At 45.2% G+C, this 25,934-nt stretch overlaps 1 protein-coding gene across 3 annotated transcripts in view; it reads right to left on the bottom strand.

Annotated features, from left to right (window-relative positions):
* Positions 1–25,934, bottom strand: part of NTRK3 (neurotrophic receptor tyrosine kinase 3) — a 412,299-nt gene that overhangs the window by 145,613 nt on the left and 240,752 nt on the right. For all 3 annotated transcript variants that reach the window (XM_081171109.1, XM_081171110.1, XM_081171111.1), the window contains exon 12: positions 130–318. In XM_081171109.1, coding sequence (XP_081027235.1) covers positions 130–318 — 189 coding nt within the window. The remainder of the gene's footprint in view (positions 1–129; positions 319–25,934) is intronic.

The following is a 25,934-nucleotide window of genomic DNA, read 5'->3' as shown; positions in this document are numbered from 1 at the left end:
CAAGACCCGCTCTCCACCCTCTCTGCCCCTGATGCATCTTCATTTCATACTCCTCAATTCACTTTCCCCTGGCTTGCTCACCCTGTCTTCACCTCATCATACATAGGCAAACATTGAAAGCACACTTACATGTGTCTGGCTTGTGGCAATTGTGACCTTGACGGAAGTATTGTGGGTTCTCAATGACAGGGATACGGGTCATGCCAATCACCACTGTGTCCGGGCCAGCGTCCAACGACGAAGGTGTGGTGATGCCATGATTGATGTGATGAAGGGGGCTGGCAGAATCTTCTTCCCCACTGATCACAGCCACAGGACCTAGAAACAAACACAGTAAGCCATGAAGAAAACAGAAGAGTATGTTCCCAATTTCTCTGATATCCTTTCAGGGTGGTTCATTTCGGAGCCAGTCATTACAGGGGACTGCATCCTGTTTTATGAGTTTTCTGCATGCCTCAGAACTATCTGTTTGCTTGCATTTTCAACCTGTGACCTACTGGATTTGGTTCAGTTTCTCAATGCCTTTAAGAGATTATATAAGTTTCCTAAAAGCGGAGTGGGCATGCTCTTCCCCTAGCATCCACTATGCCATCAGTGGGGGGAAAGGCATCTACATCAGCCATCATCACTACACCTGCTCACAAAGAGAAGCTCTTTGTACCTCTCCAACATGAGTGGGTGCCAAATGTTTGCATCCCAAGACATGTGGTCATGTTGAAAGGGGACTGTCCACTGCAGGAGGCTGAGCCAGTACAAACTGGTACGGAGCAGGAAGAACATAGTGCCTCTCAGGCCTTGTGGTCTTTTGAGGAGATATTGGAGTGTCGGACTAGGACCTGGGAGACCAGACTTCAAAATTCCCACTCAGCCATGAAGCTCACTGGGTGACCTTGGAGCAGCCACTGCCTCTTAGCCTAGCCTACCTCACAGGACTGTTATGGTATTCAGTGAGAAGGTGTGGGGGGGACTATGTATGACACTTTTAGTTGCTTGGATAAAAAGGTGGGATACGAAATGCAATTTAAAAAAAATTACTGAGAGCTTTCGTGGGTGCAGGAAGGAACACTGGCGCATGCGGGTGCCACACTGGCAACCAATGGTGTAAGGAGAAAACACAGGAATCTATCACTGAGCTCAGAAGTAGTAGAAGAAAAATCGACACACTCCTCAGCGTCCTAATCAAAGAGCAGCAAATTTATTCATATAACAGAGGGAAGAAAAATCTGCGCTTAGAGAAGTTTCTCTTCTGTTTTGTCGAAGCTGCCAGGGGCTAACAGAAGGTCAATGCAAGATGAGGAAAAGCTGCTGCAAGCACACTTCAAATGCATTCAAAAAGCCTGTCTTTTACCTGAGCCAGCGAAGGAGGGGGGAGATCTCTCTCCTGTCGCTAATCTATTTCTAATTGCACAATTACTTTATTATGGAACACGAGTAACAAAGAGGAGATTCTTCAAGTCATTCGAGTCTCTTGGTGCTTCAGAGAGCATCCAGAGAATGCACGCTCTGAATGCATTAATCTGTTTTTTTATTATTAAAAAAAGGAGGGGGAAGCCTGTTCATTTTTCAAGACTTCAAGTATTGTTTGTTCTTCCAAGTGGGACATAATAAAGTTGCTGTGTAATTAGCAGGACTCCTGGCAGCCCTGACAGGTGTTTTACTTGCTAGGAAGAAGTCTTTACTACACACACACACACACACACACACACTCATTGTAAACTCAGTTTGACAGGTTTGTGTTGTTCTGTTCTGTCACTGCTTCTTGGCCTAAGTTGCAGTCAGCACCAAAGACATTAATGGCAGACAGCATGCCGAGGAAACTGATCCCTGCCACAAGATTGCACTGATAATCCTTATGATGCTCCTGTTTTCTCCACAAGTAAGGAGGAAACAAGCTGTTTCCAAACTAAGCAAGCTTTCATTATAGACTTGCAAAACACTGATCATGCCAGCAGGCAATGAGTTGTGATGAAGGGGGAGTCTGTATTGACATTTTCATGGGACTCTTAAAGGTGGCCTCCAAGACAAGGAGCACATTATCTTCTCCTTCAGTTCTTCTGTGCCCCAAATTTCAATCTGAGCCAGAGAAGAACTCAATTCTTCCTTTACACCGACATGAATGACATGTTTGCCTCCAATCTCCTGACCTGCAAATCACCAACCCACTCCTCCCAATGTACCTTGTTTGCTCCTGCTGATCCAAAAGTCAAGGCTGGTGACCTGTCACACAGACCCCATCACACTAGTGCTTGCCTTAGTGGTGCCAGGAATTAGAGGACTTTAGAGAGAGAGTCGCCTTCCTTCTGCCACTGTAGTTGCAAGGTAATCAGGCAGGTGGGTAAAGGTTCACAGATGGATAAACGTGAAGGAAGACTCAGGGATGCATGGGTGGGAGGTTTTTTTAGGACTTCTGCCCAGAGCAATAGTCTGGGCTCTGATGCTCTGATTTGGACATGGAGGTGATGACCAGATGTATTAGTTTAGTGGTGCTGGAGGCACTTGTCAGGGTCCCCAACACGGGTAGCAGTCTGAACCCCAATTCCAACTCAGAGAGGCCACCCCTATCTATGAGTCCTGTGGCACCAGAGGATAACCCATACCAGGCCTGATCACAGCCACAGTCCAGCAGATAAGGACACTGAAAAGCTGGGACATATGGAGTCTGTATGTTCCAAACCCACATTCCCAATGGAATAACCCAGTCCATGGGAGGGATCCACAACCACAGATGTTGCTGGACTGCCACTTCAATCATCCCTAACCCATGGCTGACTGACTGTGGCTGAAGGGAGTTGCAACTCAGGGGTGATGGAAGTTGTAATTCAGCAACATCTGGAGAGCCAAAGGTTCCCCATAACAGAACTAGATAAATCTAGGGTAGACAACCTTTAGTATACCAAGGCCCACATTCTTTTATAGGCAGTGTCCGAGGAGGGAGAAACATCTAGTGGTCAATGGGACTGGGTCAAAAGTGGGTAGCCTTGTCTCTTATATTTGCACATAGAGAATGGAATTGTAGTGTTGGAAGGGGAAACAAAGGTCATCTAGTCCAACCCCTTGAAATGCAGGAATCGTTTGCCCAATGTGGGACTCAAACTCATGAGCCCGAGATTAAGAGTCCCATGCTCTGCTGACTGATGCCACCTTGTGCACAGTAGGCTAAATTCCAGTAACACAAAAGCCAAAGGTTTTATCTACACACACACACACACACACACACACACACACACAAACAGAGAGAGAGAGAGAGAGAGAGAGAGAGAGAGAGAGAGAGAGAGAGACCTCTGCAGCCCAAACCCAGGCAAACAAGAGATATTTTCACAGTTCGGAGATACATTCTAGCTGTGGGCAAAGAAAACACCGAAGGAAGGTGAAGAGCAGAGCCAGAGTCCTGGAAGCCATTTAAAGGGGGCTGGAAGACCACATTTGGTTCACAGGCCTGTGGTTCCACATCCCTGAGATAACACACACATACACACACACACACACACACAGAGAGAGAGAGAGAGAGAGAGAGAGAGAGAGAGAGAGAGAGACCTGACAAAGAAACACAATGAAAGACTATCAGAAACAGCTTAAGCTGGACTACTTCTCATTGCCAGAGAGTTTGCACTCAGCTGAGCTGACAAGCGCCCTGACAGGAAGTGTCAATCTCTGTCTCAGTTTTTGACACCTATCTCCTGCAAATCCAGGTGATCCACACGGTTGGAATCCTCTTGGGAGCAGATGTTTCTGAAAGCCTCCCTCCAATAGCCCCCTCTGCCACCGCACTCCTCATGTGCTCTGACAATCTTCCCGACTCTCTCCTTTAGCATCAGCTGCCCTCACGCAATCCTACAACTCGCTTCCCTCTCCCCTAGCTAACTCATCTCTAAGGAGCTCCTACTGGTGCTCTGTAACCCTGTTTACCATTCCATCACACTGGCTGATTTTTAGCATCATTCATCCAGCCAGGGGCAGGTCTGGGTGTCTGCATCAATGCCATGGATCAATGAAAGCCAAGCAGAGATTCTAATTCACTGGCTGAATTTGTATGCCTTTCTCTCTCCCTCTCCCTCTCCATCCCACAGGGTAGAACTATAGGTTATTTATGTATTTATTTAAGCTATGGCTCCCCCACCCTTCTCCTGTCTAACTTGCATTTCAAAACAGCAAAATTAAGTCAATAAAAACATATAGATCCAACACACACCAAAAACCTAGCAGCAGAAAGAACAGCCTTCCACAGGAACAGCTGTTAGCCTCTTGTAGGGATGGGGGAATAGGTCAGTTTTGATTTCTCTCACCCCCCCCCTCAATCATAAGTTCAGTTCCCCATATTTCCACATCAGTTTGTTATTAAAAAAAACCTCATGAAAATTCACCTGCATTTCTCCTGCTATGGACATTTGTCTAAGCAGTTTTGCCTAATATACACATTTTTGTTGCACAATTTCCCCTGCTACGGTGCATTTTGTTTCGCTCCCCCCACCACAAATATATACATTTATATGCACATTTTTCTGTAGCATATGGATTTTCCCCCCTAACAAATCACCTGGCAGTAGACCTTCTTTGCAAAGTCTGGCAAAGTGTGAATTTCAAAGGGTGGTTGAGTTTTGGTTTGCAGATTGTTTTGGAAATTAGGTGGATTCACCTTTAAATGGAAACTGAGTTGTTCCCCTATCCCCAGCCTCTTGTGGCAAAAACAAATGAGAGTGTTGTGCCACCTATGTGCCAACCTAACCCTCCAACCTTAAACATCAAGGTGGTATGATTGTGCTCATCCTAAAGCACCCCTACTTTCAGTATAGTGCAATTATAAGCAATTTTTTTTTTTGGGGGGGGGAGCCAAAGCTCAGTGGTAGGACAACTACATTGCATGCAGAAGGTCCCAGGTTCAATCCCTGGCATCTCCATATAAATTCAGTTTTAACTCTTTTAAGCTCTATTGTCTTGAGATTTCTGTACACCTGTACAGATGACTATAAATCCAGTGGTATATAAATTGCCAAAATAAATATCTGTCAGGGACTGGACTGAAGAGGAATGTTAGGGGCCGCCCTCCTCTTCCTAAGAACAGGAGGACTGTATAGATTTAGAACAGTGGTTTGCAGAAGGGCATAGTTCAGAGGCTGCAGAGTGGAGAAACTGGGGGTGGCAGCAGGAAGGAGGAGAAGCACCAGGGGAGAGACAGCTGACAGACTCAGTGCCCTTGGAAAGCATATTCCTGCCCCCCCCCCCAGAACCAGGCAAGCATTGAGGGTATTAGAATGGATAACTCAGAGACAGAAAGCTCAGATTAACCAATGCAGGAGTAATGTCGAATAGGGGAGATGTAAGGGGATGGGACTTCACTTGGAGCAACACCATTATTAGGAAGGCTGTATTCCTTCATTGTTCTCTGTAAATTATTGAATAAATTGCTTGGTAAGAACTTTTATCGTTTCTCTGATTCTGGGCTGCCACCATGGGAGGGATCCAATTCCCTGAGCCTGACAATATCTGGGGAGAGACCCCTGTTTGAAACCTGGAGAGCTTCTGCCAGTCAGTGTAGGCAATGCTGCAGTGATCAGCCAATGATATGAGTCAGTATAAGGCAACTTCCCTTGTTTCTATGAATGTGTGTGCATATCTATTTCTATGTATTGAATGGTATGTGCTGCTTTTCTTCAAAATGGGAACAAATCCATATACAATATTTCCAGCAAATCAGTATACAACATTTCTACCACTTCTCCTATCATTTCATAATTTGCCCCAAGGCTGTTTCCAAACCACCAGCCTTCCCTGGCTCTTATATGTCGCTTTGCTCCAGAAGGTCAAATTTTAACAGGGAGTTTTCTGAGTTAAGGGCACATTTCTCCATCTTTTGGGGGCTTCTTTAGTTCCAGTGTGTTTGTCTAATAGAGACTGGGAAATTAAATGATACAGAAGGCTTTCCCTTCAGAGAATAAGTGATAAATTCCATTCATCAAATGGCAATGCTTAGCTCATCATCTACAAATAATACATATGGCATTTCCACAAATGTCCAAAATTATTTCCATGCTGTCAACTAAGTAATCTATCCATTGGTTAAAAGGCAAATAGTTCATTGACAAAAATAAAAAGCCTTTGACTCAGCCATCAGCTCTTGTTAAATCCCAACCTTTTGCTGTTTTGAAATCAAGCCCTCTCTCATTCCTCAAGGGTGAGCTTTCTAAGGCAGCAAGGATAGAAACTGCAACTCATAAAACAGAGTAAGTGAAAGCACAACAAATACAATTAAAAATCTGGCTGTGCTCAGAGATGGATTGCATTTACTATCTCATAAAAAGAGCCTTCATCCTGTCAGGCAAACAAAGGGAAATCAATTTCTTAATTTTTATTGGCAGACTTGGGCCAGAAGCCAAGCTTCCACTTGCTTATCTGAAAGCCAGAGACCCGACTGGAGACACCAATGGCTTTCTTGGAAGGACTCAACTGGAGGAGGATGGCCAACAACTCTTTTTTCCTCCTCCCTTCCAAGTACAAAAGGACACTTCTCCAATAACAGGGTGGCTTCTGCTCCCTCTTTTCTGCTGTGAGAAGGGAAGGGTTCATAAGGGCAAACAGGGTATCACCTCACCATTTCTCAGTCTTTCCTCCACCAGCCTCAAACCTGTCTGTCTTCCTTCTTATAACCTATCCAGAGGTTGACCCTGCCTGTCAGCTTCCTTCTCCTTAGTCTCAGTGTTCCACTTGTAGTGTTTTGCTTTTGGAGACAAAATGAAAATTAGTTGGCTTCACTTGTCATTGACTCTGGCTCCATCTAATGTTGGCCTCCTGCCTTACAAGCCTCCAGTCCGAATGGAGAGGCAGGTAGAAATTAGCATTGTCTCTTGTGCCTTTAATCTTTGTTTCCCCCCCTCATTTTCTCACCACCCTTTGATATCTTTGTTGTAGATGGCATAAGAAGATTGACAGACAGTGAGCTAAAGATGGAGGTAACCACTCTCTGTCCACCCTGGAAAATATCCTATTGGGATTCCCCTAGAGGAGTGCTGGTGTCAGTATGGACAACCGGTAGTACAAACTCACTAAATTGAGAAGGGCTCTTCATCACAGCCAAGCACAGAATGTCACCTATTTGTTGGCTACAATAGAATGCTTATTTCCAGACTAGTTTCAGAAGAAAAAGGAACTGGTACTTTGCAGGCACCAGCAGGCAGATATGTACCAATCAAATGCCATATTGGCAAATCAATAATGAAGATTGGGGGAGAATGCCAGCAAGTAGGAGACTGTCAAACTCTGTTGCTGAATTAAGGTGTAAATGAAAAGATCCTCTTTTCTCCTTTCTAGTAAGCCTTATACCGTAGTTTATTATGACCATCGTAAAAGATATTGGACATTGCAATGGATTAAGTTATTTGTTTGTTTTAATCAATTTTCGAGTGATGAACCATTTAAAAAAGTGTATCATTGTGTGACTTGGTGATGGCCTTTGGCTAAATAATAAAGATCTCTATTTGTTCAACTGAAAATATCCAGATTAACCAGATTTATTCCCTACACATCCTTTAGCTGCTTAGACAGCCAATTCAGACCCTGGTTTGACATATGGCCATTCCATTGCATCGTTGCTGAATGCAAGAGTCTGTGAACTTCATTGCTACACAAAGATACCCAGGGTGCATAAGTTTCTCTGCTCTTCATTTTGGCATGCAATCTTAGAAACGGTTTCAGCCAACATCAAAATGTCAGGCTCTCTATGAACAAAGCACAAGATAGCTTGCTATAGGTCAGGAGTGGGGAACCTTTGGCCCTTCAGATGTTGCTGAAATACAACTCCCATCATCCCTAGCAGCCTGGCCAATGGGGAACCACCAGAAGTGCCCTTGGCAATCAAGACAGAGTATAAGGGCCTTTGATGGTTCGTAAGGGTTATGCAAACACTGACAAGCAAGGCAAGGCACATTCAGGACCTTGGATAGGGATCAAGGTGCTTGTTCAGGACCACAGCTGGTGGCCCTGTAGCTGAGGCAGAAAACACACAGCAGATTTGTGGAGCGACTGGTAGAGCTTTATAGTCTGGGCTGGATAGTCAAGATGGAAACCCCAACTGTGAGTGCTACAACTGTCCAGTTAAAGAGCCGGTGTTGTGGATGTGGTTGTTTTCATTTGCAGCCATTGGCTATTCATTGGAGGAGGCATTTTAAGCTGTGGGGACAGCCATCAGTGAAACTGTGGTCCATTCAACAGAATCCACTGGCAGAGTGATGTAAAAGGATTTGATGCAGCAGATTCACATGGGAGGATCCAGAAATTTATCAATCTCCTCCTTGGGGTCACTGTCACAGGAGGACTTTGCACCTGAAGACACCTGGTATGGAGCCATGGCAGCTGCCAGGTATCATTTTCACTGGATACCAGGGATCATATCATAGGTCAATAGGTCTATGACAGATCAGCAGCTCTACAGTAGCAAACAGGGGGTTCCAGCTTTAATCAGTGGCATCTCAAGTTTCAAAAGATCAGATAGCAAGTGGTGTGAAAGATACCTGCTTGAGACTCTGGCGTTGCTGCCTGCAGGTCTCTCCCTATCTAGCTCATCAGTCTCTTCCCAAGCCTCACTGCTCTCACCTTGGCCTTCTTTTCCTTGCTGCTGAGCTGTGATATCCAATCAGCTGAAAAGCATGTGAGGTAGGGAGTCTGTGGGAAGGAGGCATAAGCTTCCCTTGGCTGTGATACATCCCTTGCCCTTGCACACTGCTTGGCTGATTAGCAATTACAGTTCAGCAGTGGGTGAGAGGGTGTGTGACTGAGTTTCCATGCTGTGCAGAAACAAAGGGAGCTCCTTTCTCACCATGCAGCAGGGAAGTAAAGTAAGATGCTGATTGAAAAAAATCTCCCTCCGCGGGGCAGTTTGTTGTGTTTTCATGCGGCGAGAGGACAGGGAGTTGCCTTATCCTAAGATACAGTCTGTGGAGATCAGTACTGCCTGCATAGACTCACAACAGCTCTCCAGAGTTTCAGGCAGCAGGAGCATAGCTAGGGGAGGCAGGGGGCTGGGGGTGGGGTACCACTCACCCAGGGGGTAGCACTTACCAGGGGGCCTGCAGTGTGCCTGAGCCATGCGTCTCTCCTGGGTGTGACGTGGTGGTTCAGGCACCTGCAGGCACTGCACCACCCGAAAGGGCAGCGTGGGGCTCACGTCCACCCACCACATTCCCCCCCAACCACCCTGCAGCTGAGGGGGAGGCAGCAGGCAGACCCCTGTAGTCACTGCCTCCTCCTGAGTGGCTAGCTACATCGCTGTCAGGCAGAAATCCTTTCCCAGCCCTGCTTGGAGATGGTGGGGAATGTTTGCATGCAAAGCATGTGCTCCACCACTTAGTCTCTTCTGCCAAAGGGACCCCTTTTTTCATTGCACAGCATGGAAGCCAAGCAAGTTGCATTGTTGCAAGTGGTGTGTAGGAGCAGGGTGTGAATTTGGGGTTATGGATGAATAGGAGAGCTAGGCCATGAGGAGGGCTGCTGGATCCCACCAATGGTCCGTCTAGCCTTGCACCCTGTTCTCACAATGGTCAAACAGATGCCTGTGGGATACCCACTGGCAGAACACTCCCTTTCTGATGTTTCCAGCAACTGGTATTCAGAAGCATTACCGCCTCCCAAGTGTATGCACACATGGTTCTATAGCACATAGGTAAGCATGTGTAGGTGATGGCTGTGGCCCTGCCAACCACTGGTCCATGTGCCCCTTTCCCTCAAGGGAATGCTTCCCACCCAGATAGAAGCACAATCTGACCTAGTTTAAGGCAGCTAACCTTAAACTAAATCCTAATTTCTCACCTTGCACCTTTCTGCAGTCAAAGCCCATCCTCATAACAAAGCCAGCCTTTCACTTGCAGCATGACTAAGTCACCCTAGTGAATTCATCAGCTCAATCTGTAGTGGAATCATCTACCAATTATTATACTCGTTCCATTCCAGGGTAATTACTATGAATATCTCTTGTTGGATTTCCAAGTTTTATTGCAGTCAAAGTTGCATCACTGTCATGCATTGAACAGCATCATCTATAGGACTCTGTTCTATTATCTCTCAGGTAGTTTGCACTGCCTAGAGCCCAACACGTCAGGTTTCTGCTTCCTCCCTTCCTTCTGCCCTGAATTCACCTCCTGCTTTTCCAGCTAAGTCCCCAAACCGCCGCCTCGAGGGCACCTTGAACTCTAGAACCATGTGCTTTATGGTGCCAGAGATGAGCAGTTGCTGGGCAAATACCTCAGTGGTGCCTATTAATCTCTTGACTCACTCATCTCTATCAGAGACACACCATAAAAATGATATAAGCATTTCATTCAAACGGTGCCGCAGAGGGAGTGGGGACAGAGGACGGGGCCAATTGATTTCCAGTGTGTCTGCTCTTTACCTTCAGGTATAAATACAACAGCAAAATCAATCGGAATAACACCATATCAGCTTTCTAATCTCTTGTGGTCATAAGGTGTATTTTATATACTGCAGCTCTCTCTGTCTCTTCCATTTGCACATGCGCATACCAGAGTTAGCATTTGTCTGATCATGAACATGTGAAGATACGTTGACCTCTCCCTCCCGTATAGCTATATACATATATACAGAGTACTACTGATCATGCTTTCGATTGTTCAAATGAGATGATTGTGATCCCCCCCCCCCGTTTTTGCAAGAATCTCCCAGAACAATAGAACAATGAGTTGCTAAAGGCCATTGAGCAAAGCCAGAAATGAAAATCCTTTGGCTATGCTAATCCTGCTAAACTAATCCAGACCTTCTTGCCCCTTGGTGCACAGATACTCTTTGCTAATTCCAATGTCTATGTTCGTTTGCATGCATATTCATAATGATTCACTTTAAAAGGCAGTGGAGGAAACACTGAACACTTTCACCCTTGGTCTCACTTAGGAGCCTTAGGAAAGCCACTGCTTCCCACCTAAGGCTCCTTTCTATATGCAGTTTTAGGGATGGCACAACTTGTGACATAGTTGCAAGGCTATGCAAAGTGTTTGGTTCCTTGCGATCAGCTGTTGTCTGGGCTTGGAAGGTGCAGCTGAGAGGTTTCAGCCTATTGGCACTGAGATGTCAGGAATTCCCTTCCTGTGACCAGCTATGGGGTACCATAGTAAGGAGCAAGTGCTCAACTCCCAGAGGTCCCAATTTCAGCCCTCAAGGCACTCAAGACATGCCTATTATTTTTTAGCTACATTTGGCTCCAAAACCCAGTAGTTCAATGCAGCACATGGACCTAGCTAATCAGTTGACATTGTTGGATTGGGGGAGGGGAGGCAGCAGAAGCTGGAGGGGCAACCTTTGACTTTCCCCATCAGACCATCAAAACAAGAGGGTCCTCTGAATTTGAGGTGGGTGCTCAGAACTGAAAACACAAACCCACACACAGCCTCTCTTCAGTCTTGCATGATTTATACCTTCTTCTTTTGGCCCCAAGCCATGACTGAGCAAGACTGTGACAAACTGATAAACGTTTCAACCAAACCCCATTGCTTCTGATCACATACCAAGCTGCCCTGGAGCAGAGGTTGTTCGGCACACACATTTCAACTCCAGCAATGCTGTGTCAGGAACTCTGCCTAATTCTGGGTGCCAAGGTGTACTTGCCCCTGAGCCGGGGAAAGTATAGATTAGATATTGTATTGCATATGCAAGTTAAATCAAAGCTCCGGAATTAATTATTATGCAAAGCATGCTACAGAGCAGGGCATCGAGCCAAACTCTTAAGGTTGTGTCACGGCGCAATGCATCCAAGTGCACCTCTATTGGAACAGGGATCTCCTAACAACTCTCAGCCCCCTTAACAAACTACAGTTCCCCAATGCTTTGGGAGAAGCCCTGACTGTTTACATTATGATACCGTATAGTATAGATGGAACCTCCCTCCCTCTCCCTCTCTCACAATGGTTGTGGGGAGAATGCTCCCTTTATCATTCCATCAAACAATGTTTCCTCCTGAAAAGGCCTCACGTTATGGAAAATGGTCCCTTACCCTCCTTTTCATGGCTCTTCGCCTTCTGCTTAGCCCCACAACAGTTGATCTCCAGCCATCTCGACCTACATGGAAGTCAAAACTGCCATGGAAGTAAATCACTCGTCCTTTGGCGCCAATATCTTACAGAAATTAGTGCCAATGGAAGTGTCGGTATCAATTTCATAATGTTATTGGATGAAGGCAAAACTGGGCCAAGTCCCATACTCCTGACAGGTTGTCAAAGTGATGGGGATTGTGGGTAAGGAGACAGACGGCCCTGACAGGAAAGGCAATGACTCAAGATCAATTACCCTGACAAGGCTATCTTAAAGCCTCATCGCTTAATGCTGACATCAGGACAGTCTCCTTGCGAGGAGAGACACCCTAAAGCCCAACAGACTTGCCCCTTCCACCCGTAACTGGAAACTCTTTGATTCCTGTGGGGCATACTTCTCCCCCCAACCACAGAAAGTTTTCTGATTTATGAGACTCTGAAGACAGCTCGGTATTCAGCTGTCATTACAAGGCATTCATTTCCCTGTCCCCATTCTGGTTTATAATTTCCCATCAAAATTACAAATGAAAAGGCATGCATGGAAAAGGGGTGGGGGAAATCCAACAGGCAGAATCCATAGGAGGATTTAAAAGAAAGATTTTTTAAAAATCTAGCTCATGCCCTTGAAAACTGTAACATAAGGGCAATTTACTCTTTCACTTCTTCTATGTTAAAAACACTCAGTTTTCCACCCCATTACTAGTTAAAAGCTATATTTTACATAGAATTATGAGAGAGAACTATCCTGTTATGCTCCCCATTTGCTTCTGGAGAGGAACCTATGTGCGTTTGCAGACTGATCGAATTTTAAGCAAATGCAGTTAAAATTATTGTTTATGTATCTAAACTTGCTGTTCCACATACACTGTTATAAGGCTTTTGTATGCAAACACAATGCCCCCATCTGTCAATCTCACACACTTCTGTACATCTGCATAACAGCCACGCTACAATTACTGAAAGTGCACGCATAAAGGGTTGAGTGATTTCTGCCCAGACCATTGCAAGTGATATGCCTCCAAATAGCTTCAAACTGGAAACATTGCAGAGAACTGGACAAGATGGATGTAGGTATGCTTGAGGAACCTAGCTTCTGTGAATCCCCATATGAATTGATCTGATCCCTGCCTCCATACCTCCCAGGTTAATATAAGTGGTTTTACCCCCACCCTTTAAACATGTATGCAATACTCAGGGCAGCACACTATAATTGGAATCACAGCGTCAGAATAAAACAATGTTAAACAGAGGAACACGGGAGAGGCCCGGCTAGTAGATAATGCAAAAGTGTCAGATAAAACCTTACCTACAAGGCAATCTAAAAGTCTACAATAATAACAGTAACAATAACAATAATACAGTATTCACAAACTAGAGGTAGATAGGTAGAGAGGGGTCTTCATGGGACAAGGTATTTCATAATATGTGAAAACTGAAACTTAGTTATAACTCGGGTTTTGCACATTCCCCAATGTTTCAACATATGTTCCAACATATATGTGTGACGCACACTTAGAATGCATGTGTGTGTGTGTGTGTGTGTGTGTGTGTGTGTGTGTGTGATATTTTGTCCATGTGGATTTTTCAATTTTTTAAAAAAGGAAATGCAATAGAATAGACTTTTGGCTGAGGATGCAGAAAAGGGACACAGACTTGAAGCAGACTAGGTTCACTTCCAGATCATCCTGATTTGTTCGCATGGAGGCTGAACAATGTCGTGCCAAGTAGTTGTTCTCTCACACTTTCCAGTGCATCTCCTCACCACTTTCCTACAATAAAAAAGGTCTGATTTTGGAGGGGAGGGCTGGATTAAGTGGGTTTGGGGTTTTTTATACCAGAGCACCAAATCCACTTTAATTGTGCAACCTAAATTTGGCTCGTTATATGATTGACTCCCACCCACAAAATGGCAACAGTCTGATTCATTTGTCCCTAGACAGATGAGCTGATGGAGGTTTTGAGGTTGTTTGCTTGCTTGCTTTGGAAGTGCCAGAGTTGTATAGGTGTTCTTCAGCTAGGAATAGGTCAATCTGTCAATTATGGTTTCTTTCAGTTTTTTGGTATTACAAATCTTAATTTTAGTTTTCCACATTTTCATATCCGTTTGGCATTTCTTTTTTTAAGAACTGATGATAATGCACAGATTTTTTGTGCAAATTTGCCTTAATATAAACATTTTCTATGCAATTTTGCCTAAAATACATACTTTGCAAGATAATGTTCCCTAACATAATGCACTTTTACGTTATTTTCGCTAAAGGGATGCAGTTCTATGCATATTTTAACCCAGTTATAATTTATGTTTTTAATATATCATACTTTGATGTTAGCCGCCCTGAGCCCAGTCCTGGCTGGGAAGGGTCAGGTAAAAATTATTATTATTATTATTATTATAGGAGCCAGTGTGGTGTAGTGGTTAAGAGCGGTAGTCACGTAATCTGGGAAACCGGGTTCGCGTCTCCGCTCCTCCACATGCAGCTGCTGGGTGACCTTGGGCCAGTCACACTTCTGTGAAGTCTCTCAGCCCCACTCACCTCACAGAGTGTTTGTTGTGGGGGAGGAAGGGAAAGGAGAATGTTAGCCGCTTTGAGACTCCTGAAGGGGAGTGAAAGGCGGGATATCAAATCCAAACTCTTCTTCTTCTTCTTCTTCTTCTTATTATTATTATTATTATTATTATTATTATTATTATTATTATTTACACATGGCTTGGGTGGAGAACTGCATTGAAAAATTTGGGAAAGTGCAAAGGCCAAAGGATGGCTGTATGCATATTGTTTCAGAATGCATGAACTGGGTATGTTCACTTTTAAATGCAAACTGAACCCAATCTCTCCCTCATCCCCATCTGTAGCTGAAGAGGCTCCTTGCTTTCTAATATGCATTGGTCCAAAGAAAAGAAATAACTTGCTCTACCCTATTCCTTTCCTTCCCCCAGCTAACTGGCAAAGAAGAGAGACTTCACAGGTGGACCTCAAAGCAAAATACTACTATGGAGCTAATTTGAGGAACAAGTATGGACTCACAAAGTATCCAGCACCTGCACATGTTTCCAAGAGAGCTACCTTCTCATCCCTTCTGCCTCCCCAAATACATTTTGCAGGAGAGGAAATAAAAAATGCAAAGGAGCAAAGGGGAAGGTGCTTGAAGGGGCAGAGAGGAAATCAGCTGCTTCTCCAAGAATTTGATACAGTGCCAGTACTGCCAGCCTATATAACCCATTTAATAAATTAGAGAGCTATTCATTTAAATGGATTCCACCATGCCACCGCTGCCAGCCAATCTGTAATTCAGATACATCAGTCAGGAGGCACAGATCCAGAATATAAAATGATTGATTCCTTCTGGGGTTTGGGATTTCACGTTCTAAAACAATTTGGTTTGCACTTATTCCTGCAGGTGTTTGGCTCCCTGGCGAGGTCAGTAGGGAACACGGACATCAATTTCATAGAATCATAGAATTGTAGAGATGGAAGTGACCCCTGAGTAATCTAGTCCAACCCCTGCAAAGCAGGAATCTCAACTAAAGCATCCATGACAAATGGCCATCCAACCTTTGTTTAAAAATCCCCAAGGAAGGAGAGTCCACCACCTCCCAAGAGAGTCCTTTCCATTGTCTAACAGCTCTTACCATCAGAAAGTTCTTCTTGATGTTTAGTCCTATCCTCCAGAGCAGAGGGAAACTAGCTTGTTCCATCTTACATGTGACAGCCCTTTAGATATTTGAAGATGGCTCTCATATCTCCTCTCAGTCTCCTCTTTTCCAGACCAAACATATCCAACTCCCTCAACTGTTCCTCATAGGGCATTCCTCTTGGTCACCCTCCTCTGCACACGTTCCGGCTGTCAACATCCTCCTTAAACTGTGGTGCCCAGAACTGGACACAGTACTCCAGGTGTGGTCTGACTAAGGTAGAATAGAGCGGGACTATTACTTCCATTGGGGATGCGGGTGGCACTGTGGATTAAACCACAGAGCCTAGGACTTGCTGATCAGAAGGTCGGTGGTTTGAATCCCCGCAATGGGGTGAGCTCCCATTGCTCGGTCCCTGCTCCTGCCAACCTAGCAGTTTGAAAGCACGTCAAACTGCAAGTAGATAAATAGCGGGAAGGTAAACGGCATTTCAGTGCTCTGCTCTGGTTCGCCAGAAGCGGCTTAGTCATGCTGGCCACATGACCTGAAGCTGCACGCCGGCTCCCTCAGCCAATAAAGCGAGATGAGCGCCACAACCCCAGAGATGGTCATGACTGGACCTAACGGTTACCCTTTACCTTTATTACTTCCCTTGATCATGACACTCCACTTTGGTTGATACAGCCTAGAATAGCATTAACTTTTACTGTATACTCATGTTAAGCTTGTGATCTACTAAGACTCCTAGATCCTTTATACATGTACTACTGGCAAGCCGGAGATCCCCCATCTTCTATTTGTGCAGCTGGTTCTTCCTGCTTGTGTAGAACCTTACATATGTCTCTATTGAAATTCATTTTATTAGTTTTGGCCCAGTTGTCCAATCTTTTTTAGGACTGCTCCTCAGGAAGCCTAGAGTCTCTTGGGGTGGGGTATTGTTTAGGGGTTTATGTTGTGGACGAATTTTAATTTTTGCTGTTTTTCGGTATTTATTTTTTTCATCTTTATGATTAGAGCTTATTGTGACTTATGTGGGGAATGCTTTATTTTATTGCGTGCTTATTGAGATTTTTAAAAATTTATTGCTCAAGGTGGCTTACAACATGAAGGGATTTACATAAATAATATTAATAAAATTTATAAAATTTATTATCATCATCATCATCAACATCATCTTTATTACAAAAAAAAGAAAGAAACTTATTGGGGTGTTTTTATTTATTGTTTTTGTTATATTTTTGTAATGTGAATCTTTTCATGTTGCAAGGCACCTTGAGCATGGAAAGGCAGAAAAGAGATAAAATGCAAAGTTGCATACAAAAATGTGTATATTAGGAGAAATTTGCACAAAAATGCTGACGAACTTTCATGAGAATTTTTGTTTTAAATCACAAACATGAAAATGTGGAGATCTGAACTTAAGATTGGCAAAAATGAGAAACAGGGAGAAAATGAAACTGACAGAGCTCTTTCAGAGGCACTTAAGCAGCAAGGATTCCAAGTTACTGATCCACCTGTTTGTATTTGCTGATTGAAGAAAAGTGCAGGCTCCATCAATATCTTGTAGGCAATGTGAATGTGTATCCAAAGCTTGTTTACAGTCAGCCTTTCGAGACCAGAGAGACTTTACAGATATGAGTTTGAGTTAATTCACAGGTCAGACAGGAGAGTTTATCTGAAAGATCAGATGGCCAACTGAAAACGAGATTAAGAACAAAGCAAAACACACGCCACACCTGGTTTAAACATAGTGCTTTGAGAATAGGATCTGCCCCAAGCAGGATTTCTCAAGCAGTTCCTCATTACAGAAGCTTTTCTGTCTTTGGCAAATTCACACCTGCTTTCTGAGTCGGGGAAAAGGTTTAACGACTGAGATGCAGCAGCAACAGTGAATGGAGAAGCAAAGCAACTCCCCCCCCCCAAGAGAAATAATATAAATGTAGAATGTTCCCAGTAATGAGGAACAATAAGAAGCAGAGTCAAGTAGCGATGGGGAGAACTTTGGGTTCAGTCTGGATGTTGATGTGCATCTGCCTAATGCATACTTCCTGAAACAATGCATGAATCGTAACACCTTGAACAGTGCCAATTGTTGCTCCTTTGTAACCAGTGTGGTGTAGTGGTTAAGAGCGGTAGACTCGTAATCTGGGAAACCGGGTTCGCGTCTCCGCTCCTCCACATGCAGCTGCTGGGTGACCTTGGGCCAATCACACTTCTCTGAAGTCTCTCAGCCCCACTCACCTCACAGAGTGTTTGTTGTGGGGGAGGAAGGGAAAGGAGAATGTTAGCCGCTTTGAGACTCCTTCTGGTAGTGATAAAGCGGGATATCAAATTCTTCTTCTTCTTCTTCTTCTTCTTCTTCTTCTTCTTCTTCTTCTTCTTCTTCTTCTTCTTCTTCTGCTGTGTTAAGGGAAGCCTCTTCTGAAGAAGCAACACCCCACAGGATCAGATCCTCCTCATAGCAGCTGGTAAAGAGGAAGATCTGATCCTGTGTGGTGCCAGTCCCTGCTCCGTCGCAAGTGGCTTCCTTTACATGCTGGGAAGCTGCTGAAAGAAGGAGCAACACACCACTGGATTGAACTCCACCTAATCTATGTCAGGAGAAGGAGGTGAAGCATGTCCTCCTTTCCTCATCCCCTTCCGACTATATGTTAAGATTGTTTTTTTAAAACAAAAAACCTACCCCTGCCCGTAGATTGCTTCAGAGACAGATCTTGGGTTGCATATGGCAGATCAACCTGATCTGGAGCAGGGCACTGCTGGGAGCTATAGGGTGGCTTGGTGGGGTGGGCATAGGAAGCAGCCTTACCCAGAGTCAGACCACTGGCCCCATCTAGCCTAGTGCTGTTGACACTAACTGGCAGCAGCTCTCCAGGATTCCTGTTAGAAGAAATGGAGAAACCACTCTCACCGATATGTCCATTATAAGCTCTCTGAATACAATGCTGTGCTCTCAGTAAACAATTTAACATTCAAGTGGGTGATTAGAAGGTAGGGAGTTGAAGAGGAGGAGGAATCCAAATTTAATTAAGGACAGTTACTCCAGGGTCTGAATAAGAAGTGTAATCACATAAATCTGTTACTAAACGCCCAGAGAAGGCATTGTGTCAGGCCAAGTATAAAGAACCGAACTAGCAGTTGTGCCACCAGAGCAGGACTTTGGGGCAGAAGTCCAGAGCCCTATTGAGTTGAATGATCAGGAGCTCCCCATCACAGACAATGTAATAGGGCCGGGTTATCACATTTTGGAAAAAAGGGTGCAATACACATTACCATCGAAATAGAGGCCAGAGCCTAAAATTAACCAATTTCACCACTGGATAAATCCATAAGCAAGTACTACACCAATGCCACACCTCCCAGGGAGACCCATCATGATAATCAACGTGACTGCACTCATAACCAGCAACAATTCTCCTCTGATTGAACACACACACTGCATTAAAACTAGAGTTTGGAGTTACCCAGGGCAGCCGAATGCAGTTCCAAAACAAACAAAATGTACTCCGCACTAGGGATGGATGAGAAATGTGATACAGTATGCATTTAAAGCTGAATCAATCAAATTCAAACTTCCAGAAACAATATGCGAACCAAAACACAGATCGCATTCAAAATTCACATTTATCTGAATTTTGCAATGCAGTTCACAACCAATGTTTACAAAAATGCATATATTATGGGAAAGTGTGTATTAAAATGAAGATATTAGTGAAAATAGCATACATCAATTCATTATATTACACCATTTTTGCCAATTTGTGAAAATTAGTCAAAACTGCATATAAATATGCCTTTACTAGAAAACAGAGCCCTATTTAGGGAAGTTTTAAATGTTTAATGGTGTATTGTGTTTTTTAATATTTGATTTGCAGCCACTCAGAGTGACTGGGAAAAACCAGCCAGGTGGGTGGGGCATTATTATTATTATTATTATTATTATTATTATTATTATTATTATTATTAATATTTACACTGAAATGCTGATGAATTATATGCAGAAATTAGTATTATTGTGTTTTCGCAGATAGCTGCAAAATGTGAACTCCTTGGAAAAATGAGAAACCAAGAACACAAAAAATGGCAGATACTGCCATCCCAACTTCACATACAATGCATCTTAAGACTTGTGGGGTTCACTCCCAGTTTCATGGAGACAACTAATGGCTTTTGACTAGGGGTGGGGAACCTTTTTCAAGCTGAAGGCCACGATTCCTCAGCACAGACATGACCACCAATCAGAAGCTGCCAGGGCTAGAACAAGGAACTGCTCTGTGTTCAGGTGCTTCATGTGATGAGTTTGTGGAGCTGCTTGGAGGACCTTCCTGGCAAAGAGTTAATCTCTGGATTGGCACAGCCCACCCAAGCTGGCTATTGAGCCTTCCTGGACAGGAAGTGTCATGAAAAACTTCCTGTTGAATTGAAAACTTGCCTGAACAGCTAGGTCCCATTGGCTCTTACTCCTCCCCTTATGCTTTGTTCCTGGAACCTGGCTTCCTGGTTCCCAGCTCTTTACTAACAAATGCCCACAGCTCAATTCTAGCAAGACCTGTAGCCACAGTACCAGAACCTGAATGAATTAAAGGCAGCGCTGGTGCTAGGATGTGGTGGCTGGAGCCCATAGGTGGAGCCAGGGCCACTCTCTGATGGGGTTTAAGCAGGTGTGGGGGCTGGCTGAGGGCAGACAGAGGGTGGTGGGGCAGTCAGTGATGTAGGGGGGGTGGACCCCCGGGTGCCCTCACTGAGGGGGGTGACATTCGGCGTGCCACCCACCTGTGATTCCCAAGCCTACCCTGAGCTATCTGGGTAAGGGGCGAGCTGCACCACTTTGCTGGTGACATTCCCCCTCCCCCCTTTGTTTTGACAGCTTGGGGGAGGCTTGGGAGTTGTAGGCAGGTGGCCATGTCTGCCATGGGCTGCTTGCTCTGCCCCCATGGGTGGCTCGCTCCGTCCCTGGCTGCAGGGCGCACACACCACTCTGGGCACCTGAGTGGCTATCCCATGCCTGGGAGGACACCCTCTGCACCACTCCCCCCTTGGGACTGGACTGAGGAGGAATGGTTCCCAGAGAAGGGGAAGACAGAATAGATTTACAACAGTGGTTTGCAGAAGGCCGTGGGTCTGAGACAGATGAGGGACAAAGCTGGGAGATAATGGGAGAAGGGGGGGAGAAGCGGTGCCAGAACAGCTGGCTGACACGTTATCATTAGAGAGCATTCCAGACCCCCCTTCTCCCAGAACCTGGTGAGCAGTGAAAGTGAGAGAGCAGAAAGCTAAGAGGCAAATGGCCTGAAGCAGCCACTGTAATGGGGGGGGGGGTGCTGTTGGCGACTGTGAAGGGAAGGGCGGGGAGAGTACTTGGAGAAACGCCATTAACCTGAGATGCAGCGGTCCTCTCTCTCTATGAACGTTGAACAAATTACAATGGTAAGAACTTCTTGTCTGTCTATTACTGGCAGCTTGCTGTGAGGGGGAAGGGATCAGACTCCCTGAAGCCTGACAGGCAGTGCCATCATTTGACCAAATGGACCAGCCCCCACGAGTGCTAGGTTAATCCCCTGCCACATTACTCCTTCATGTCAGGGCTGGGCTGCAGGAAACAGTCTACAATGAATCAAGAGCTGGGATGTGGTAGCCAGGACAGAAGGGAAATTAGGCTCAGAGGAGGTAGGATCAAAGAGCAAGACTAGAAACACAAGCCACACCACAGCTCTCTTTTTCTTCTTCCTCCTCAGGAGGAGCCAATGCCCAGGCTGTGTGGGTGGAGCCAAGCTAGGTCCAGGAGGTTTGCTCCTTGATAGGTTGCAGCTATGCAGCTCACCACATGGAGTAGTTCTGGAGAAAATGACCTCCCAAGAGAGGCTTCAGTTCCACAACACGGGGCGGAGCTCAGCCATTCCTGCTGCTTCATTAAGAAGTGCAAAGTTCAGTTGGTTTCCTCCTGCTTCTTGCTGATTAGAAGCAGTGGTAGGAAATGATGCAGACCCAATTTTGGAAGGGGATTATGAGCAACAGAGGAGGAAGGAGCACCTGGAGAGGACACAGTATTTTTAGAAAACAAGTTTCTGAAAACAGCAAGGGACTGGGAGCATGGGATAGTGCAATGCACGTGAACATCATGAGATATATCCATTCGATAGCAGCAATGGGGAAGGCCATCATTTCCTCCCCTCATCTGCAGCGGAGGCTGCACGGTCCATTCCTTTCCCTGCCAAAATCGGCATAAAGGGGAAGGCATGAAGACGGCATCTGCCTCTTAGCAGGATGGGAACAAACTGTTTTACAGCATTTCATTTCATTTTACCATTCATTTACAGAGTCGAGATGGAGGATGGCTTCCAAGCAATGTGGGGGAGTCCTGCAATATTAACATATTTCAGTCGGAACCGGATGACTGCAATATTTGGAATGTAAAAAGGCAATTTACCAGATGCTTCTTTGGAGCACCTAAACCTTCCATTTAGAGGGTCAGGCAGAGGACCTGTTTCGGGTTGTTTTTTTGCTGACTGTGCTGTTTAGGAATTCGGTAGGTTTTTAAATTTTTATTTTGCGTGTGAAGTTGTCATACCCCTATGGGCAGGATAAGAGCTTATTCTCCATGGCTCAGTAGATGCTTGGGATTAACAAAGAGAGTCTTGAGTGACTCCATTAGTGCAGAAAAATATATTAGATGGAAGCCTGCAAACTCATCTTGTACCAAACAGCAGACCTACAGTAATTCTGGATGGAGAGTCACTAGCAGAAGGCAGAGTGGAATTTTGCAGGAGATCTCAGCCTATTTTCTCTTTCTTTCTTTTTCATTAGCCTGGATTTATCTTCTCTTTTACTTGAATAAATGTTACTTTTGTTTAACTAGGTTCTTCATTCTCCTCGTTGGTTATTCAAAGCTCTTGCATCAACAAAAAAGCCCCAAACCCGAATGGCTGGGAACGTGCTATCTGTGATCAAATACACACAAGATAGGGAGTATGGGAAGCCACCTGAACGAAATAGGAAAAAAGTACACAGCACAAACATTCTGGTTGGACAGAAGTTATGCATGCCTGCTATGGACCCTTCTAGCATTAGGTGCAGTAATCACTAGATTTATGTGTAGCAACAGCATTTAACTGCAAGCTATCATTCTTTCCCCATCCTTTCATTCATTTGAAAGGTCCAGGAACCAAGGGACTGAAGTTTGTGGCAAGCAGGTGCAAAGGGGAGAGAAGGGGTAAGAGAGGGGACTTGAATCCTCTCACCATCCACAGCTACCCACTCCCTCCTGCTGAACCTCTCACCATCAGGGAAGTCAACCCCAGCAGCTGAGAGCAGTACAGAACCATAGAGCTGGATCAGAACCATGATCCCAAGGATCATGTGGTCTAACCCCCTGTAATGCATTGTGACCTCTGCACCTGCAGGCCATGTATACCTCCTGCCTGCAGAACCAGCTATAAAGCAGAGACAGCTACTCCAACAATTATTTTAACTGTTTTAAGTGTTTTTGATTTGTGTGGAGGTGGTCTGTTTTTTGGGGGGGGTGGAGCGGGTGGAGCTGTGGGTTAAACCACAGAGCCTAGGACTTGCTGATCAGAAGGTTGGCGATTCAAATCCCCGTGATGGGGTGAGCTCCCATTGCTCGGTCCCTGCTCCTGCCCACCTAGCAGTTCAAAAGCACGTTAAAGTGCAAGTAGATAAATAGGTACCACTCCGGCGGGAAGGTAAATGGCGTTTCTGTGTGCTGCTCTGGTTCGCCAGAAGCGGCTTAGTCATGCTGGCCACATGACCCGGAAGCTGTATGCCGGTTCCCTCGACCAATAAAGCGAGATGAGCGCCGCAACCCCAGAGTTGGTCACGACTGGACCTAATGGTCAGGGGTCCCTTTACCTTTAGTCTGCTTTTACTGAGGGAGGGGAGATGTGTCTGGAAGGAGAGGAGCTGGAGAAAGCAGGGAGTTCAGGGTAGGGGGAAGTATGATGGGGCAGCCCAGGTAAGGAGCACATGGCACAGGCAGTTAGTGACTGTGTCGTGTGTCAGCCCCTCCTCTAACCTGGGGGACTGTAGTTGCCCTACAACTCTGGTCTGCAGCTGCTTTTGCTGAACATTAGGTCCGCTCTGAGGAAGACCTCTCTCATCCATGATCTGAATATGGATGAGGAGGCTGATCTGGTCTGTATCACTATGGCCTGGGTGGGTGAGCAGAGTGTAGTTGATCTCACTCAGCTGTGCCCACCTGGGTACCTGGTGCAGCATCAGGGCAGACTTGAGGGTTGGGGATGGGAAATAGTCCATAGTCTATAGAGATTCCACCCCCACCCCTCTCTCCAGGCTCTCTGTCCAGTTGGCAGGTGAGTGCAATCCAGAGTGTATGTTCCTGGCTGTCAGGGGCTGGACTGAGGAGGAATGGTGGGGACTGTCTCCGCTCCTTCTGAACCTTCCCAAGAACAGGAGGACAGTATAGATTTAGCACAGTGGTTTGCAGAAGGGTATAGTTCAGAGGCTGCAGAGGGCAGAAGCTGGGAAATATTGGAAGAGGAACAGCAGGAAGAAGCAGCAGCACCAGGGGAGAGACAGCTGACAGACTCAGTGTCCTTGGAAAGCATTCCTGACACACACACACCCCAGGACCAGGCGGGTATTAGAACAGAGAGCTCAGAGGCAGAAAGTTCAGATTAACCAATGCAGGGGTGCCATCGAATAGGGGAGACATAGGGAGGTGGGACTTTACTTGGAGCAACACCATTATTAGGGAAGGCTGCATTTCTTCATCATTCTCTGTGAATTACTGAATAAATGGCTTGGTAAGAACTTTTATTGTTGCTCTGATGCTGGGCTGCCACCATGGGAGGGATCTGATCCCCAAAAGCCTGACCCTAGCAGTGGACAATTGGGACAAATTAGGGATTCTGCCGTGTTGCCACCCACCTTGCTGCCCAGCAGTCTCTCTGCCTGAGAAGACAAAACTGGTCTCAGAGATGGTGCTGAGGACTCCCAGACTTCTGGTTCAATAGCTACCCATTAAATGCCAAAGAAGATGCACAAGTCCAGGCATGCACACAAACCATATGTGTTCTAAAATTCTGCACAAAGAAAAACAGTTGTGAGATCTGGAGCTAATGGAGATTAGCCTTTGCAAGAAAAGAGAGCAGAGGCATAGCTCTACCGTGCTGCCTTCCTGCTCCTGCGTGCCGTCATTATTCCTCTCTATTTACTAGCCTAAGCAGCCATCTATCTACATAATTATCTACAGTATCTGTCTAAGTGTTTACATGCAGAACCTATTTATCTAAGCAAGTGACTACTTGTCTATTTATCTTTCTCTTGCTGTAGCCACTACCATTTGTCTCTATTTTAACACAATGGAGACTGTTTTGCCTTCTTTCTTTAGCATCTCAGAAGTGGAATGTAGATCTCAAATGACACCCATAATTCCCGCACTTACAGCAATGCGGGGAACCACTCCCAGGAAAACATAGGAGCTCTAAGCCAGGGGAAGCCAATGTGGTGACATTGGGGTGTTCTGGTCCACAACTTACATCTGTCCCAATCAGCACAGCTAAAGGGATGATGGGCATTGTAGTCCATAAGTTCTGGAGGGCACCATGTTGGCTAACTCTGTTGGAGCTCTAACCTTTTGAGCCTCAATAGGATATAGGATGAACGGCAGATCCAAGTTCAGGAATTAGTAAGAGTTGATTGATATTATAATAATAATAATAATAATAATAATAATAATAATAATAATAATAATAATGTATCCAGTTCTGCTCACCTCACCTCTAGTTAGGATATTGTGGAGATGGAAAAAGTTAAGAAATGGGCAACTAAAATGATCAAGGGAATAAAGAAATCTTACAGCATTTGGGTCGTTTTCAGTTTTGAGAAAAGGTGAGTAAAAGGTGACATGGCAGAAGTGTATGCAATTATGCATGATGTAGAGAAAATGGATAGAAAGAGGCTTTTTTCCTCTATCTTATTTGAACTCAGGGGCATCCAACAAAGCTGACAGCTGAAAGATTTAGGGTGCACAAAAGAAAGTACTTCTTCACACAGTGCATAGTTGAACTATGCAGTTTGTTCCCACAAGAGATGCTGATGGTCGCCGAGTGGGGATTAGACAAATTTGAGGAGCATAAGGCTATCAGTAACAGCCGGTCGTGATGGCTTTGTTTTGCCTCCATTTTTGGAGGAAGCACCCCTCTCATAAACACCAGTTGCTGGGGATAACGAGGAGAAATGATGCTGTACTAATGTCCTGCTTGTGGACTTCCCAGTTGCATCTCATTAGCCACTGTAGC

This window comes from Podarcis bocagei (assembly GCF_964188305.1).
Source record: "Podarcis bocagei genome assembly, chromosome: 14".
In the NCBI taxonomy this organism is placed as follows: domain Eukaryota; kingdom Metazoa; phylum Chordata; class Lepidosauria; order Squamata; family Lacertidae; genus Podarcis; species Podarcis bocagei.
This window is presented reverse-complemented; position numbering and strand designations above follow the sequence as displayed.